Genomic DNA, 20,185 nt, shown 5'->3' with positions numbered 1-20,185 from the left:
AAAAGATGAAAGATAATTGATCAAGTTTGCTGTGGCAATATGTTGACATATACACAATTTATAGTTGAGTGTGGTGCGAGGATATTAATAGAAACTGTTTTATTTCTATAAGGAGAACTTGACCTTCTATTAATGGCCTGTATGATTTCTTTAATGTGAAATCAAAGTGACCGAGACATTATATCATATTATCATATGCACAAATCAATTTATTCTTAATCCTAACTTTACTGTCATTTGCTATCCTACACACTACTTCTGCAATCTAATGGTCTGACTTCACCTTTCTACTACTTAACAATCTACTCAACTTTAACTTCCTAACTAATTCATGATCTAAATTTAACTGTCTGCCATGCTAGCATTTTTCCAACTGTAGCTGACCTGCTGATAGTCACACTTGACCGGTCATATCAGTTTTCATTAGTTCCTACCTATCCTCAGCTTCTTGACTCATTTCTAAATATATCTACGTTTGTGTCCTCACACTGAGTATAAAAAAACTCCTTTGTTAAAAACAACCTCTTTTAAAAAATGTAGGCTAATAGTTTTATTTCTATTATTAAACTGTTACATTTTTTTTATAATGTTGTTGAAATGTTACTTATGAATGGCATATAAATGTAGTGTTTGTGATCTAGTAATGTGCAAGCTGCCTATTCTGTTTTTGTGGTTTGTTTAGGAAGTTTGCTATTAACATTTCAGTGTACAAGGGATTATTCAAGATTTTAGGCTTAAAAAACCCCCGAAACAATACATACATTAATATTCAAGATAATCTCTTTTTTTTATGAACTTTGGCTTTGTTCAGTGTTAAAAACAAACTGTATTACCTAGATCCACTGTTTAAGTCCTTGGATAAATTCAAGCTTCAATAATTTGTGTTATTAAACTTTCAATATACTTATTTCAAGTGAAGGGTGCAATAGGACAGTGGGATTAAATAATCTTTAATTAACCATGGCACTAGCAATATGTGTGGGTAACATTTTCTTGAAGAAAAAAATAAAACAATAAAATTTGCAGCATGGTTGCTATTATTATTATGGGTGTTTAAGTTATGTCTGAGATTTTTTCTTAAAAGAGTTAAAAAAACAACAACAAATGAGGCTTAGGATAAAATCTACTTTATTTGAACAAAACAGTCTTGCTACCAGTCAATTTTATATGATAACAGCAGTAAAACGTTACACATTTCATCACTATGATAAAATATTTGTTTTCTGATAGATTTTAATTAAAATTACAACATAAAATGTAATTTTTAAACATATATTTGAAATGGTACCAAGTACCCCCACTAATCAAATACAGTTAATGTTTAATCCCAAAAATAAGAACCAGTCTTTAAAATGTACAATAAAACTAATTCTAGTTAATATGATAATTTTAATGATTGAAAATGCAATAAAAATATATTTAGTTTCCCAGACATTTTAAAAATATCCAAAGTATTTGAAATGAAGTTATTTGATATGATTAGAAATATGTTGGATTATTAACCATCAGTAACTACTGTCAATAAAGGTAGGTACTTCAAACTAATAAATAAATACATCAAACACTTATGATTCATATCACTCGGGGTCAAGGTCAATTGCATTTAGTAATTGTTTAAAACTGAAAACTTTTTAGAGTACATAAACAATCATACTATTCTTAGGTTAAATAAAGCTAGCATAAATCAGTTTCCAGAATATGGAACACAAGATAACCTCAATCCTGCCCTGGATATTCTAAAATAAAATTTATTAAATGTGCTGTAAAATAAAAATAAAAAAATGACTACTATAAAGAAAAAAAGCAAGTATCTAGTAAAAAAAAAAACTAATGAATACTAGGGTACCTTTACTGTAAACAATTCCCTCTCTTTATCAGGTAGATTCAAATTAACCTGAAGAATATGCAGATCAATGTTCGAAACACAAAAACATTTAGTATTGTTTAAAATTTTATTAAAGATTTGTTTTCAGTTTAGAATCTAAAAAGTGTAAACATTGTCCATAAAATCTGTTTATTTTAAAGCAAGACAGAAATATGGTTTAAAGCTGCCCAGTTTTTTATTTAATCATTCTGTCAATCTAATATTCAAAATAAAATGTTTTTATCTTTTAAAATTAAAACCATAGTACACGTTTTAACAATTCAGCAATGCACCAAATAATTAAATTGATAACAAGAAAACAATATCTTAAGATAACGAAAGGGAAACATTTGTGTAGAATTGTAACCTTGCTTGCAAATAATATTTTTAATACTTATTTTTCATTAATTGTTTTTAGCATTGCACACATATAGGTATATTTTACATACACTAAATGCATAGATGCTTATATAAAAAGCTGACTTATTTTCTGTCTATCAAATCTTGCTTACATTTTATCAATAAATGTTTGTGAAAATCTACAAGCTCCATTTATAAATTACACACCTTAAATTAGCCAAACTCATATTTGGAAATTTCTTTGTTACATTCATAATGGATTAAAATATTTTCTCCCAAGTAAAAAGTGCAATGCCAACTAAATTATGACTAGGAAAACAAAATGTGATAGACCTGTTGAGCTTTTATGATAAGTCACAATGGATGATGTGGTATATCCATGATAACAGGGGAAACCAAAAGCATCAGAATTGGTGTTGTATCCACAAGAATATGGACACACAAAAGCAATCAAACCAGCAATGGAAATTTTTGCTCACAGAGGGTCTCAAACCAGATAGGAAAGTGTCCTTGGCAATGACAAAATTGTGCTTTTAAAAATAAAAAAAAAACATGAGTTATGGCACCTTTCCTTGCAAAAATATAAAATTACTTAAAGTAACTTCAATAATCCTTTCTACATAGTCTTAATTTAACAGCAGGATTAACTTAACTACTATAAATAAATATAAGAATTTAATACAATTACTAACATTACAAAAACATTAAATTTACATTTTGTATGCAGAAACGTTAAAAGAATAGTGAAATCTTATTCTGTTAATATCACAGCTCACGTGAAAAGCTTATGATGCCAAAATGGGACTGTACAGGACCAGAATGTTGATTGGTTTATATCAACTATTAGTCCACCATGAAATTGGGACTAAATTGGTTTCATATTTTAAAGCTTGATGCTTTGTCATATTTTTTAAGTTTCACTTTCACACAGCTAATAAATACTAAAATCTAAGTTTGTCATGGTTAGTACAGAATTTCCTGAACATTTTTTAAATTAATAACATTAAGATATGCACTGAATATGGAACAAATGAAAATCAAACTGCTGGACAAAATTGGCTATTATAATTACAATTCATATGAAACAGTTCTCTAAGCATTCATACAAATATTTCAATCAAAAACACATTCGTCCTGGGCAAGTTTAGCAATACTAAATTGGAATAACAAATATAATGTTTACTATTTTATAAGAGAAGGATGAGGAAATTAAAACTTATTTAGTAATTTTAGTTCTATCAATGCTAGTAAGTGTTTTGGGACAATTTCTAATAAATGTAGAATAGTTTTGAATAAAAATGTTGACTATATTAGGAATAAAAATAGCAAACTGTTATCAACAATGTAATCAAACTGCTAAACTCAGTAGTGCATAGATGAGTAACAATACTTTTGACATAAAAATAGGAAACAAAAGTCCATAATTTTTTTTATTAACAATTTTAACAAATGTTTGTCTCCCTTAGAATAGATAATTATGGGACACATCTTCTGAACCTAAAAAAATGTTTAATCTAAATGTTTTTTTAAATCTTCAACTTTATAAACAGTAGAAAATAGAATTCACATAAGAAGGACTAGGACTACACTGACTGGCCTATATTATATTAATTTTAAAACTTACTGGTGAGCTAAATGAACATTGTTGATGAAACAAACATTTGTAAGAGAGATAACTGACACAAGAGCAGGTGGAAAAAGATACTTCTACCTATATATATATAGTCAATGAAATTGTTATGTCAAAGCATGTATGAAACAGTTTTTTGTTGCAAAAATCAGCTGTAAAATGTACTGACCTCTTATCATGATTGATCTGTTTTACTAATGTTAACTGATAGAAGTTGGTAAAACTTAGTGTCAAATTTAAAATCTGAAGCTGCACAACACCAGCATCTAAATTACAGTATTGCTCTGTCTGATCTATTTACATAAAACTGAGGTCCATCAACATGAACTAATTGTTGCATACAAAGAAATCACAAGTAGAAAATTTGCTTTGTATCTCAACACATTATGCTTTTTAAAATGAAAGAATAACAGCAACTTATTTCTAACACAAAGCTTTTCATCAGTAAATATCAAATATAAGAAATAATTACTTCCTTAATAGTAATACTCCACTTTCTCCCTCTAAGGTTAATCAAACATGGAAGCATATTATTAAAAAAATTGCAACCAATATTTTGCACAGGTGTTTCTCAACAAAACATTAAAAGACAATAGAGTAATAAATAAGCCTAACTAAATGTTGTGTACTGTTGCAAGTGAAAGTCTGAGAGTTGTAGACGGCATAGAGACCACAGTGAGTTATGTGAAGCTCCTCAGCAAAGAAAGCTGCACAAGGAATGTAGTTTTCTTTGCTAAGAAGGACAAGAATGCCTGAGCTTTAAATAACATTCTATATCAACATTCAATAATATCACCAGAACATTACTTAAACATTTTGGTAACAAAATTTACTCAAAAATTATTCTGTCTTCCAGATATTTAATATCAATAGTAAATTGATGGTAATGTTGTATATCCTTGTAGAAGTCATGCTGAGACTAATATAATGTTTCATTATATTCAAGCTTTGGTTTTTTGTTTTAAAACAATAACAACAATGTCTATTCTGTGGAGACTTCTGCTGTTGGTGGTGTAACAAATATATCAATACAAGGATTTGGCACAGGATGAATTTTCTCCCTTTGTTGTGATTTGATCATTTCTGTCAGCGTAATGTTGATATCCCACTCCTCATGAAAATCTTCATTGTTAAATGCTGGTGGGACTGGCAGGCTGATTGAGTGACGGCGAATGGCTCCATCGTTTAACATGGGTACTTGGAGAGTGATTGTGCGTCGCCTGAAAAAAAAAGTATTTCTTAAAAGTTGGGAGGTTATGACACAATTTTAAAAGTAGCCTTAACAGCCTGAGTATTTCCTGAATCTGGAAATGATATAATTTTAAGTTGCCTGAAAAACAAAGAATTTCTTGTAGCTGGGACATGATGACACAGTTGCCTGAGTAAACATTCCTGAATCCAGAGCTTTAGAAAAAAAATCAATAATGACAGGTAAATAGACAAAGATGAAAATTCTGGTTCTGTTCAAAATGCAAAGAGGTCCTTTAGTTTTTTTTTTCAACCAATATTGCAGATTGCAGCATAGCTAAGGCTAGAGTGCGGGTAGTGTAAGCGCGCATTATAACTAGTAGTGTATAACACAATTACATTTCATTAAAAAAAAAGATCCAACCAACTAAAAATATAGTGTGAACTCAGGGATAACCATTACACTTCTTATCAACACAGTGAAAAATTATATACCTGTGTCTTGGCTCGGCTGAGAGATCTGTATTCGAACGCGATCTCTGAACAAAAACAGAGTTTCCGTCGTGACTTCGTCTTCTATATCGCTCCTTTGTTTCAGCTTCTCCCCTGCAGCCACAGGATCTTCCGCAGCAGAGCTGGCCCTCCTTAAATGTTCCATACCAAAGCTGCTTTTCCTTGGTTCCAATGGCCCAAAGTGCTCCTCCAGTTCCGCCTCCTCCTCCTCCTCTGCCAGGACTGAGGCATCTTCCGACTCTTCTTCCAATGGAGTTTGCTTCACACTCTCTGCTGCAAGCTCTGCCACAACAACTTTCGCTATGTCGCTTATGCTTCCGCTTTCGTCCTGCAAAGAAGGAAAAAAAATTAATTAGCTAAATTAATTCTGTGATATATAGCGGCTGTTAAAAAAAGTTCATATCTCAATTGAAAACAATTTATTATTTGATATAATTGATTTAAATAATTTTATTAAAGTTTTAAACTAATTGAATAATATGAAAAAAAGAGAGAAAAAAAAGCATTTAGAAAAAATAAAACAAAAATATATAATTATACCACATACAACATTTAAAATGTTTAGATACATTATAAAATATTCACTTGCATTTTTAATATTGTTCAGTTAAATTATTTAAAAAACATTCCATATAATTGAAGTGACTACATTATTACTAGTTAATCAAACATTGTATTAGGCAGCTTAAACAGTGGACTGGTAAACAAGTGTAGTTTCTCTGTCACCGAGTTTGGCACATCCTTCATTTGATTAGCATGAACATGCCCTTCCTGACAGTAATAATTAATCATACATTCATACTGGAAATTTCACATTCTACTTAATTGACCTTGTTTAATTTTTTCATAGGAAACAAATCGCTAGTTTAGAAACTGACAGAGATCATTGATGTCTTTAAAGATGTGGTGATACAAGTATTTATAACACTGTCTTTGAGGAATGACTAAGTTACCATTTCTTCTGAAGATGTGTACATTGCAGGCTTGAAAACACACTCACTCCATTAAAACAACAGTTAATTTAAGGTTTTATAAAAATATGAAATATTAATTTAGGGGGAACCAAACACTTTAAGCATAACACCAATCTAAAGCAACACTAAAGAGCAGTATGATTCTCTTGTTTAATAAGCTACTTGTGGTTTTTGAAAAGCAAACTCACGTAACCAAAATAACAGCCTTACAAAAAGTTTTAATGCACCTTATCCAGGGTAGTATAGATCTACAACTAGTATGTTGATAATAGTTATAATTGAACATGTTAAGATAATCTGCTTAATTTTTACTATTAAATTATTGTATTATCATTTAAATGGTTTTTCTCATGTATAAACAGTTCATGAATGTTTTCTCATGAAAATATAAAATAATTCAGTTTGAAGAAAACAAAAATAAATAAAGACTGTCATGCCAACAACAATTAAAAGAAACAATCAAAATTTTAACTAATTTTATGTTGTATCCAGTTTTTGAGATGTTTAAATGCATGCGTTCATAATTTAACTATTAGTAAAAAAGGAAAATATTAGTGATTCACAAATTCCCTTTTGTTAAACCTTTATTTCAACAATTGAAATATTTTTTTTGACAAATCACTTATTGTATAAAAGAAAAAAGAAATTAAGAAAATAACTTAAAAAATTAAGTTGTTTGAAAAAAAAAACATACTCTCATTAATGCTTTTTATTTCAGACTTAAGCAATGTTGAAAATCTTTTGTAGCTGAGACAAAAACATATAGACCAAGATATATTTATAGAATACCTGGAATGACAGGTGACAAACCTTAAAGAAAATCCTGGCTAGCCTTTCATCCTGTCAGTAGATTGTTGCACAAAACAAAGCAATCTTTATACAAAATTTGGTTGCACATTTACACTAGTCATCACAATTTGTTTAAAAACAAAATGCATGAGGGGAGATAATTTCCCTTTTAATCTCTAATCTAGACAATGTTTGAATATTAGGCCAACAAATTGTCGTGGTACTTCCAAATTAAATGCTCTTGTAGACTGGTCAGAGTTGGATTAGTTTGTTAAAAAGTTTACCTTGACATTCTTAATTTGTCCTTCCAAAAATAAAAGAGCTTCAAATGAACTGGCAAAAGTGGTAAAGGACCCAACCCAGAGAAAATATAGTTTAGCAACAAGTTATATTTAATTTAATTATTAGTTAGGTAACTTAGTCAATGTGGTTAAATAACTGAGAAACTATTTGATTAGAGAATGTATTAGATCATGCACAATGTATTAGGTCCCTCAGAGAACTCTATGGGCTTAAGGACAGGTTAGACAACCTACCCATGAACTCTAGCCAATCAGGCTGTAGAAAAGAGTTACAATGTTTTTAATGATGCTGATTCCTCTAAAATATAATGCACTTTTCAAAATATATTTTAAAAATAAAAAGATAAATTAATTAAAATACTTGAAATGAAATTAGACAAGAGGTACCACTAAAAAATTAGATAAGAATAATAAAAATCTAAAATACTAAAAGTTTAGAACTACACACTAAAAAACTAATACATCTCAACTAACCAGAAATTTTAAAAATTGTGGTGCATCATCTAAAGAAAAAAAGATTGGTCAGTGAAAGTTTCTATCTCTAGCTAAGAAGAAGCACAAGTAATGATGTGATGCACAATTCTAAAAAATAATGGCATTTACCTGTGAAATTTGTCTCAACCTATGTCGGATTAGTGACTCCATTCTTTGATGTTCCATCTCTTCTGCTTGCTTTAACTCCCTCTGTTTGCTATCAGCTGCTGACCTTTCCTTAAGTTTGGCATCCACCTCGTGGTAACTTTCTGAAACTGAGAACATGATGGCCGAGTTGGATGCGGGAGAACAGGGCGGGGAGCAGTCAATGAGGCAGGAAGTGTCGATGTTGTCAGTGATACTTGTGTACTCCCCAATCAGGGGGCTGAACATGGAGGTCAGGTCACGCACTGCCGCAGGGGGGATAGACTCTGGGTTAGGGGTCGTGAAGCAGGCAGACGACTGAGGCATTGAACAAGGTGTGAAACTGGAGGCTAGGTTTGTGTTGAGAGACAGTGACTGGCCGGTTAAGCTGTTCCTCCCTTTTCTGGATGGTTGGCTGGTGAATATCACAGTACTTGGCACACCTACAGCTATAACTGGTGGCTCAGGTGGAAGGTCATCTGGAGTTGCAGCCTCTGCTCCTCTCTCAGAGACGGTGTAATCAGGAAGTTGAGAAGATGTATGAGTCTCCGAGTCCAACTTAGACGTGACATCTATTGAGCTTTGTTTGGACAGCCGGAGCAGCCTATCACTCTGGTCGTAAGCCGAGTGGACCACAGGCTCAACAAACCTAACAGCCTGTGCAGCAAAGTTTTTAATTTTTTGTTTATGTGGGGTTTGTTCTGTGCTCTCAGTGGCACTCTCCTGCTTGTCTAAGACATCAGACAGCTCATCCTTGGAGTCTGTGCTGGTGTCTGTCAGTCCTAGAATGAACTTCACATTTCTGGCTGCTAGTTCTCTGTCGGCAGGCCCAGCACTCTCACCAACAAACTGATCAGTTTCCTCTAAGGGAAATTCGGAGCCACTTAACTGACGCCTTCGTATGTTGCTGGTGAACCTGAAAGGTACAAAGGTTATGTAAATTTTAAAAATGTATGTATAATTTAAGAAATTAATGGGATATTCAGACATATTAACCAGTAAATCCCAATCAGTGATAGAGTATTGCTGTTTAGAAAAATATAAAAACAATAAAAAAGCACAAACCAGTGAACAAGAGACAAAAAATTGATTATCTAATGACCTGGGCAGCAACTAATTTTGTTGAAAAAAATATTTACTATATGTTTTAGATCTATTTAAAGCTTGTGACTTATTTTCTATTTAATTATTGGTTATTTATTTTTTTTCTTATTTTTGGCCTTCCAACATTCAGTTTTTGACTACAAAACAAAATGTAAAGGTAAAAATTAAAGATATTTTATTCTTGCAATATGTCCTTACTTTTTGAGTTGGTCTGCTAAAGTTTTTCTTTTGGAATGCACAAGCATGGGTGAAGGGATATTCCTATCCCCTATATCAGAGCTGCCTAGACTGAATGTGCGAGGATGATGAAAGCTCCCATCCACACTGCTACTGCTGCTGTACACTGGGGGCTGGAGGTGGCTGTTGCTCTCCTGGAAAACATGACCACCAGGTCACATTGGTAAAGATGGAATCTTATTGGAGTTAAACACAATAATTCATACGACTTCAAAAATTATGGATTAGAAATTTTAGAGAAAACATCTGAGTAATTAAAAAGAAAGCTTTTGAGTAGACCATCATGACATGTGACTTACAATGACAGTTTGAGTCATCAAGCACTTATGACTGTAAGTTTTCAGTCATTCTTAAAATATTTTTTAAAGTTTTCAAGAGTAAAACCAAATCTAATAGGGACCAAAATTCCTTGAGCTTTGAGTTTTACTTTTAAATCTACCCAAAATGTGATTCTGAAAAAGTTATTAATTTACTGTCTGGTATCTTTGTAGCTAGTATATTAATTATCCGTTTTTCAATTCTAAAAGACAATTTAAATCATTTTAATTTGGATAAAAAAAACCCCCACAAATATGTACTCATATGAACAAGTAGCTAAAATCCCACGACTCAAATTTTAAGCTCAAAACAACTACAGAGCGACAAGTCATAGACAGTCACTTAACATATTGAAGATGTCTTTACCTCAGCCTATCCCTAAACAAAAAAGGGATTGTTTGTCCCAAGAATATAAAGAAACCATTCCCTCCCAAAGCATTTGAAGAAACCTCTGTGCATAGAGCATATAAGGTGATTGTACTACACAATGTCCTGCAGCCCAAACTTTCACCCAACTAGATGGTAACCATCAGATCTGGTGTATATGGGAATGTGTTATCAACACAAAGGCCAAACTCAAAACTTTCTGATAGCTCTACAAGCATCCATTTTCTGAATGCTGTCTTGGTTTAGATTGTTAGGAATATTATGTAAATAAACTATCAATATATCTGTAAATGATGAATTAATATCATACATTGAGGGAGTCCTCACTGCCATGTTCATCTTTGCTGGCCATGAGTTTAATTATTCTGATGGCCTCGTTTAAGCTGCCTTCAAGGTCATCTATTCGACTCATTCGATGATCTAAAGCTCCAAGACTAAGTCGAAGATGGTTTTCTTTGATGTTCATGTCGTCAAGCCTCAGGGACATGTTTTCAACTCTGATGTACAGATTCAAGTGATTACATTTTATAGCAATAAGCCTTCTTGGAAACAAAAAAAAAAGCAAACTAAAATAAGTAATCAACATGAGAGGCAAAACCCTATCTTAAAAGTGGCAATAACCTTTCACTAATAAATTTAATCCTTTCTTCAGAAGAGTTCTGATGTTTCAGGTCCTTCTCTCTGTACAAATCCTCCATACATTCTTCTTCAAAATCATGAAGTTTTTCTGTATCCTCATGTGACAAGAAAAGCTCTGGCAAAAAGAATAATTAAAACATCAATAGCGAGTGAGTGTAAAATACATAGCAGTTTACATAACTGCAATGTTCTTTGAACTATTTTCATTTTAAAAAGTTAAACATTTAATTCCTTACTTAATCCATTATCATAAAAATCCCTTTTTCCTTTGCATCTCCTCTTGATGTACTTGAATGCTAAATAAATATGAGTTATAATGATGAAGGGAGGGGGTAAGATAGGTCTCATTTCATACTGAAGAATCAGACCATAGCGCTGGAACATCCAGATTTCTTTGGAGTTGGCATTGTTGCGTATGAATGTAGCACTGTGGAAAAAAAACAAATTTTAGGTTACTTTGCATAATCTTTTAAACAGGCTTAACATACTAGTATCTAATGAAAGCATGAATTGTCTGGATATTACTTATATTTTACATAATTAAATAACTTATACTGCACCTCATTAAACAACTTATATCACACGTAATTTTTAAAAATTCTTTGATACAAAATAGATTCAACACTCAGTTGAATTGTGTTGTATTGTGTTAAAAACAAAAATGTTGAGTGTTTATACTAAAGAATGTTGGGTTTAGAATGTACTTACTTAAACCTAGCAATGAGCAGGTTAACCATGAGTATGTTGGCCACTAACAAGAACACACACATAAAGGCAGGTGCCAGCCATGAGGCATACACATTACAGTACTCAGCGTAGTCAGTGGAGTTTTCATCCAAACATGCTGAAACATGAGTTCTAATGTATACAACATCACGACTTTTACAAGATTATGGTCAGACATATTACCATTGTTGCTTATGACTGCTAGCCAAAAACGTTGTTAGAGAAGCTAAGGCAGCTAGACATAGTGATGACCACACTATTCCCATTTATGATCAAGTAATAGAAACAGATGAACTCTACTTCAGCTGCCTCCTGTATCTTGGGCATTTGCGGAAAAAGATGATGATCTTACCATTGTTGCAGAAATAACTACTTATGATTTGTTAACGTACAAAATTATAAAACACATTTTCAAAAGTTATATCATGAATATGCCAGGAATAGTAAATGATCTATTTTTCCATAAATACATCTTATCACACAAAAAGTATAATAAGTATTTTTTAATGTTAAAAGCCTATTGAGCCTTTATACTTTACAAGTAAAATCTTACGATCAATTTCTTCAGCAAACAACTCTCCATATATCATCCAGTACGGGTAATACCAAACATTTCTCAGACGTAATGGCCATGATGCATTTTTGTTTTGGAAATGGACAGTCTGACGCACTACTCCAAAACTTGTCACAGCAATGAACAATATGGTTAGAAAATAGCACATGTCTCGCAGCTGAAAAAAAGAAAAGGATTAAAATAGCTGATTGTCAAAGATGAAATTTTTAGCACATTAAAAATAAAGTTAATGGATTTGTTAAAACAGGCTGAACTTTTTAGAATATTTTTTTTGGTGATATTCATGTCCTTAATTCTTACAATAACTATAACCTTAATCTTGAGTTATTCATGAACCTGACCATAAATGTAATACTGTTAGAAAAAGCAGGCATAAAAAACAAGAAGTTAATTGATATGATTCCTAAGCTATAAATTGGTGGTTTTTAGATAGAGTTGGAACTGTGTCTGTATTATGATCTACGCACCAATTTGCCCATGATCTTCACATAAGGTCCCAGATATTTGTTAACAGAAAATATCTCCAGCATCCTGATATTCCAGAAGATAACATCCACGCTGTAGATGAGCTGTGCATCTCTTAACGTTGCAGGAATGAAGCGCAGTACAACCCCAACAGAGAACAGGGCTATGCCAATTGTGTCTAGAATATTCCACAGTTGGGAGATGTACACTCGAAGTTTCATGCTGATATTCACAGGCTCTGATGCAATTATCTGAATAGAATTAAACAGCCAGTATTTAAAATGATTTTTAAACTGAAATTGTGACTTACTGGTTTTAAAAAGTTTACACAAATTAAAATTACTTAAAAAAACCTTGTACATCAGTACACACAGAAATCTTAAATTTAATTTAACATTTGCTACATTTTAGCAATTTGGGAAGTTTTTGTTTATATTAGACTAGTATATAATGTTGTTTCTAGAAAATGACTTGAAATTTTAAAAAGACATAGGTTTTAATTTAGTGTTTTACCACTATTTCCACTGCTGGTGGTACAAAATTTTGGACAACATAATGTAAAACCAGTTTCCACCAATACAAATAGAAACAAAATGATCAGCTTATTCTGATACTTATTTGAGATACAAGTATAAGAGAAGGAAGAATCTCTTTCTACCAGGTCCCTACTTGAACTCAGCAAAAGAGAGCTAAGTGCCTTATTAGATAGCAGATTGAACGAGTAGTAGCAGCTTGGATGTTCTGCTTGTGTGGGCCCAATAAAAAAGCATAGAAAAACACATTCTTTAAAATAGAATTAAAAATGTTCAGTTTTAATTGAACTTATTTAGGTATCTGAATGTATCACTTTCAAAAGTATTTAAAATCAAATAGCATATATCCGTATGTCTGAGAAAAACTGATGTGGATATGATTGTAGTGTTAACAGATGTTGTCAAGAATTGTAAAAACTTTCAAATACTACATGCTGTCAGCCCAAGACAAATCTTTTAAACCAACAATTCGTTTACCAGATATATTTAAGATAATTATTTAGCTAATTTTGAGGACAAAAGCCATACCAAGGATTTAATATTAGATTTTAAGAATTCTTTAACATGTATGAGTGTTATAATACATTATAATATATAAAGTTTCACTAAAAGAACTACATCTAGGACGTTGGGAATTAATTCTCATAAATTACACAAAACCAATAAAAATATAACAATAAAATTATGTGTTTAAATTAAATGTATTCAAATGCTTAAATGTTAACAATTATTCCCAGTGTTGGTATCAGCTGGTCTGACATGAACCAAACCAGTCTATTGTTACCAGGCAACATGCCAGTTATCTTGCTGATCAACTTCTATCAGACTACCGCCACTGATTACACAATTAGCTTTAAATGAGTTTACCTTAAAAATTAAAGTGTTTTAGTGTTGTCTCAATAAACGTATTACTTTTTGCTGTGAGATAGCAATAGGAAATTAAAAAAAAATTGTATTATAAACAAAGATTGAAAACAAATTATCTCCTTTTGGCAAGCATACAACAAACTAGTCATGTTCTTGGATGCCACTTGCTAGCCACACTTGCCATAGGGCTTCTTTTTTAAAAATCCATTCTCTCAGGCAAAAAGGAAAGAGAAATTGGCAACATCACATCCGTAAATTAAAAAAGGCATGGATTAAAAACAAATTTAGCTTGCTTTTTCTTTTATATTTTATACAGGTCTTAGCAGTTTTGCACTTTACCGTTTAGAATTTAGCTTCAAGGTTGCTTTTTTTGGTCACAGAACACAGGTACAGGTACTTGTATTGTGGCTGGTACTTGTATAGTGGCTGGTACTTGTATAGTGGCTGGTACTTGTATTGTGGCTGGTACTTGTATAGTGGCTGGTACTTGTATAGTGGCTGGTACTTGCATTGTGGCTGGTACTTGTATAGTGGCTGGTACATGTATTGTGGCTGGTACATGTATTGTGGCTGGTACATGTATTGTGGCTGGTACATGTATTGTGGCTGGTACTTGTATTGTGCCTGGTACATGTATTGTGGCTGGTACTTGTATTGTGGCTGGTACTTGTATAGTGGCTGGTACATGTATTGTTGATGGTCCTTGTATTGTGGCTAGTACTTGATTCGTGGCTGGTACTTGTATTGTGGCTGGTACTTGTGGCTGGTACATGTATTGTGGCTGGTACTTGTATTGTGGCTGGTAACTTGTTTCGTGACTGGTACTTGTATTGTGGCTGGTACTTTGGCTGGTACTTGTATAGTGGCTGGTACTTGTATTGTGGCTGGTACTTGTATTGTGGCTGGTACTTGTATTGTGGCTGGTACTTGTATTGTGTGGTACTTGTATTGTGGCTGGTACTTGTATTGTGGCTGGTACTTGTATTGTGTGGTACTTGTATTGTGACTGGTACTTGTATTGTGGCTGGTACTTGTATTGTGGCTGGTACTTGTATTGTGGCTGGTACTTGTATTGTGGCTGGTACTTGTATTGTGGCTGGTACTTTGGCTGGTACTTGTATAGTGGCTGGTACTTGTATTGTGGCTGGTACTTGTATAGTGGCTGGTACTTGTATAGTGGCTGGTACTTGTATTGTGGCTGGTACTTGTATTGTGGCTGGTACTTGTATTGTGGCTGGTACTTGTATTGTGTGGTACTTGTATTGTGGCTGGTACTTGTATTGTGGCTGGTACTTGTATAGTGGCTGGTACTTGTATAGTGGCTGGTACTTGTATAGTGGCTGGTACTTGTATTGTGGCTGGTACATGTATTGTGGCTGGTACATGTATTGTGGCTGGTACTTGTATAGTGGCTGGTACTTGTATAGTGGCTGGTACTTGTATTGTGGCTGGTACATGTATTGTGGCTGGTACATGTATTGTGGCTGGTACTTGTATAGTGGCTGGTACTTGTATAGTGGCTGGTACTTGTATAGTGGCTGGTACATGTATTGTGGCTGGTACTTGTATTGTGGCTGGTACTTGTATAGTGGCTGGTACTTGTATTGTGCCTGGTACTTGTATTGTGCCTGGTACTTGTATTGTGGCTGGTACATGTATTGTTGCTGGTCCTTGTATTGTGGCTAGTACTTGATTCGTGGCTGGTACTTGTATTGTGGCTGGTACTTGTGGCTGGTACATGTATTGTGGCTGGTACTTGTATTGTGGCTGGTACATGTATTGTGGCTGGTACTTGTATTGTGGCTGGTAACTTGTTTCGTGACTGGTACTTGTATTGTGGCTGGTACTTTGGCTGGTACTTGTATAGTGGCTGGTACTTGTATAGTGGCTGGTACTTGTATTGTGGCTGGTACTTGTATTGTGTGGTACTTGTATTGTGACTGGTACTTGTATTGTGGCTGGTACTTGTATTGTGGCTGGTACTTTGGCTGGTACTTGTATAGTGGCTGGTACTTGTATAGTGGCTGGTACTTGTATAGTGGCTGGTACTTGTATTGTGGCTGGTACTTGTATAGTGGCTGGTACTTGTATTGTGGCTGGTACTTGTGTTATGGCTGGTACTTGTATAGTGGCTGGTACCTGTATAGTGGCTGGTACTTGTCACAACATTTTGATACAATCCTACACTTACCACGTGAGTAGGATAGTTAAGCTTATGTGGGTTTCTTATAACCAGACTTGGGATAATTATTTCTTCAAACACATTGATAACTAATCATCTACACATGAGTCCAAATGAGTTTAGTTATAAAAGCAACAATATTCTGTGGCTATGTACTGTTTTAATGCTAAGGATTGTTTCAAGATAAACCTGAATAAATTGTGAGTTTTAAATAAAATCAGTTCCCCTTTTGGACTCCACTGTGGAGTAGGTATGTCCGTATTTTTTAGCATTTTAGTCATTCACGAATGACACCAAGACACACTTAAATAAGTGAAAACTACTTTGTTTGGGCATTCTAATTTTGAAGCGTATACCATCAGCTTAACACATATACCTAACCGCATAGATCAGGTTCGATAACTGCTCACGCGCGAACGGTAACTCTAGCTTAGAAAAGCAGATAGCCGAGAACAATACCGGCGACGCTGAAGAGCGTGCCCATTGTGGGAGCGCTATGTGAGCTAGGTTCTTTCATTGTGTCGCTTCAAGGGCCCCGACATTATTTGTTACACTGACAACGCTGCGGCCTAGAGTGAGAAAACGACCTGAATTCAAGACTTTAAAAAGTAGGGGGAGTGAGGGGAGGGAGGGGGAAATGTGTCAGCTTGTTTAAAAAAAAACCCACATCTTTAACGAGAATAATCCGAAACCCAAGAGTAATTAGGTTGATTAGTCGAAAAACAAGGGCAAATGTCGAGAAATATTTGCCGCTGTTGCTTCGTGAAAAAAAAATATTCCGTGAATCAAATTGAAAAATAAAATGAGCTGAGTAATAAGGTATTGTTCAATCAAGTGGTGAAAATACTTCAGCTACTAGGTCAGTGGTAATCTTCGGGTAAACAGTGTCAGTGAGGCCTGTAAGGGGGGGGGGGGAGGTAATAGGGTTTCATTTTTAAAAATCACACCAAATTTGATGTGGGTAATAGAGTTTTGAAATATTATAATGTTAACTTGATAAACAAGATGTAGATCTAGGTGTAATTGCGTTAGGCAGGGTTACTGTAATGAGCGACAATTTGAAGGACGGGCGGGGGTGGTGAACCCTACCCGCTCTTGAGTTTCTTTACTCAGCACAACGTTTAGGGCCCGGAGGAATGTCCGGCCGTACGACTAACGGTATTTTTGGTAACACTAAACACACGAGGACAAATCTGGCACTCTCACAACCGGCTACTTTATCTTGTGTACTAAACCAGGTTTGTGCCGGCGTTCATGTGTTTTACAATCATTTCAGAGGATATGATGTTTTAGTGCAAATCTAATTAGCAGTATTGCGTTCGTTATGTAGCTAGATTTTAAATATAAAACTGTTTCGCATGTCGTTACGTTTTTCTAACAAAGCGAAACCATTCATTTTAATACGCTGTGTTGTGAATTAAAATGTTGCCATTATTGTAAACACAAGGACGTCATTGAAGAGATATTCAACACAATGGGATTAACCGTGTACTTAATTATAACAGGAATCTATTGCTGCTGTTTTGACGCTGCCCACGTCAAGCAGACATTGGCTGTCAATTGTTGGGACCTGTACACTACAGCCACAAGATTTGACGGAGCTTCATTCACACACAAGAGAAGAGTTTATTTAGCTTAAAGAAGTTTAATTAAACAATTCATTGAGCAACATTCCCAGCCACAAGATTTCACGGAGAAAAAAAAGTATTTAGCTTGACGAAGCAAAATAAAATAATTCACAGAGCAACATTTCTAGAAGAAAGATGTTTTAGGGAGAATCGTTCCCAACCATACTATTTCACGGAGAAACAATCCACCAATAAGATTTCACGGAGCAACATTTTCAGACATAAGTTTCACAGGTCTACATTCCCAGCCATAAGATTTCACGGAGTAACATTCCCAGCCATAAGATTTCACGGAGTAACATTCCCAGCCATAAGATTTCACAAAGCAACATTCCTAGCTATAAGATTTCACGGAGTAACATTCCCAGCTATAAGATTTCACGGAGTAACATTCCCAGCCATAAGATTTCACGGTACAACATTCACAGCCATAAGATTTCACGGTACAACATTCACAGCCATAAGATTTCACGGTACAACATTCACAGCCATAAGATTTCACGGATTTACATTCCCAGCCATAAGATTTCACGGAGCAACATTCCCAGCCATAAGATTTCACGGAGCAACATTCCCAGCCATAATATTTCACGGTGCAACATTCACAGCCATAAGATTTCACGGAGCAACATTCCCAGCCATAAGATTTCACGGTGCAACATTCACAGCCATAAGATTTCACGGAGCAACATTCCCAGCCATAAGATTTCACGGATTTACATTCCCAGCCATAAGATTTCACGGAGCAACATTCCCAGCCATAATATTTCACGGTGCAACATTCACAGCCATAAGATTTCACGGAGCAACATTCACAGAGAAAAAAATATATTATTTAGCCTGACGAGGCAGAAAAAAAAATCAACAACAAAATCGATATCCCGACAACTCTTGAAGACAGCGTGGATGTTTCATGGTCCAGCTTTTATCATTCATGTTGGATTCTTCGAGGGCGGAATGGTTTCCACGTGTATTTGCTTGTGTTTTGGTGGTGTGTGTCTAGTACTTTATCTAATGGAACAGTGTCAACATAGCGCAGGTTAACTATTGGTAAAGGCCAGCCAAATCGAGTCTAGCTCGTGATTGAGGAAAATAAATTGAATCATGTTCGAGAGTAGCATTTTAAAAACATGGAACCGATGAAAAGGGGAGGCAATGCGTCTAGCCGAGCGACGGAGAATTTCAATGTTTATTCAACAGGACTGAAGGTAAAAAGAATCAATCACGTTTGTTCTGTTGTTCGATCTAATAAACTACACAAAGAGAGAAGACAAAGATAATTCTTGAATCACGGCCCACGGCTTGGCCAGTGATTCATACCAAAAAGCTTTCTAGCGTATAGCGTAATTTTAAACTTCTAAGTGAAATAGATCAAGCCAGAGACATGGCAATGATATTTGACACATTCAAAGCCATGGAGCAGTCGACCGTTTACACCAACGAGATCTTCCAGCTCAGCGCCAACAACGGCACCTTCATAGACGCCATAGAGAGGCACATCCATACCTCAAATTACGACACGGGCCTGACGCTTATCCGTATCGTCTTCCCCATCATCGTGCTGCTGGGGAGCGTCGGCAACTTCCTCATCGTGTTGGTGCTGCGCCGTGGCGCCATCAACATCGACAACCTCAGCTTTTTCCTTTCGGCGCTGGCGGTGGTGGACACCATTTTTATCTACACCAGCGCCTGCAAGACCTGGGTCCGCGTCATGTGGGACCTGGAGTTTCTACACTGGGGGACGTGGGCGTGCAAGATCGGGCTCTTCCTCAACCAGGTCTGTCCCACCATGTCGGCCTGGCTCGTGGTGGTCATTTCCTGGCAGAGGTGGTACACCTGCTCGCGCCCGTTTGACCGCTGTTGTCCCGTGGAGAGGACGATGTGTGGATATGCCGGAGTGGCCTTATTAACTGTGCTGCTAGTTGCTGCCAACAGTTATGTACTCTTTACAGCCGAGCTTTACAAGGTAAGTCACTGCTAGAACAAAATGTGCATGTGGTGCAAATGCTCTAGTTTTATTTCATCAAACAATAGTGATAGGTTTATAACAAGCTGCCAAACTTTAACGACATACTGGTGATTGATAGTTTTATTCTGCTACTGTGTATTACTGTGTATTGCTGAGTAGAAGTTGACTCAGACGAAAAACGTGATTCTTGTGACAAGGTAGCAGATAAAATCAGCGGGTAACGTGAGAATGTAATTACTGAAATGTGTTGCCAAATTGGTACTAGACATCCGGTTGATGGAAATAATTGAGTCCCTACTATGTTAAACTTCCCAGCTT

At 34.9% G+C, this 20,185-nt stretch overlaps 1 protein-coding gene across 7 annotated transcripts in view; it reads right to left on the bottom strand.

The window, feature by feature from the left end:
• Nucleotides 1–1,116: 1,116 nt before the first annotated feature.
• The window catches only part of LOC131940662 (transient receptor potential cation channel subfamily M member 3), a 128,901-nt gene continuing 109,832 nt past the window's right edge, over nt 1,117–20,185 (bottom strand). For all 7 annotated transcript variants that reach the window (XM_059299380.1, XM_059299379.1, XM_059299381.1 and 4 more), the window contains 10 exons: nt 12,691–12,939; nt 12,203–12,380; nt 11,632–11,767; nt 11,160–11,350; nt 10,906–11,038; nt 10,595–10,781; nt 9,541–9,713; nt 8,224–9,154; nt 5,538–5,883; nt 1,117–5,074 (listed from right to left, as the gene is read on the bottom strand). In XM_059299380.1, coding sequence (XP_059155363.1) covers nt 5,040–5,074; nt 5,538–5,883; nt 8,224–9,154; nt 9,541–9,713; nt 10,595–10,781; nt 10,906–11,038; nt 11,160–11,350; nt 11,632–11,767; nt 12,203–12,380; nt 12,691–12,939 — 2,559 coding nt within the window. In that variant the 3' untranslated portion in view covers nt 1,117–5,039. The remainder of the gene's footprint in view (nt 5,075–5,537; nt 5,884–8,223; nt 9,155–9,540; nt 9,714–10,594; nt 10,782–10,905; nt 11,039–11,159; nt 11,351–11,631; nt 11,768–12,202; nt 12,381–12,690; nt 12,940–20,185) is intronic.

This window comes from Physella acuta, unplaced genomic scaffold (assembly GCF_028476545.2).
Source record: "Physella acuta isolate Inbredline_101_S28 unplaced genomic scaffold, ASM2847654v3 ptg000325l, whole genome shotgun sequence".
NCBI lineage: Eukaryota > Metazoa > Mollusca > Gastropoda > Physidae > Physella > Physella acuta.
This window is presented reverse-complemented; position numbering and strand designations above follow the sequence as displayed.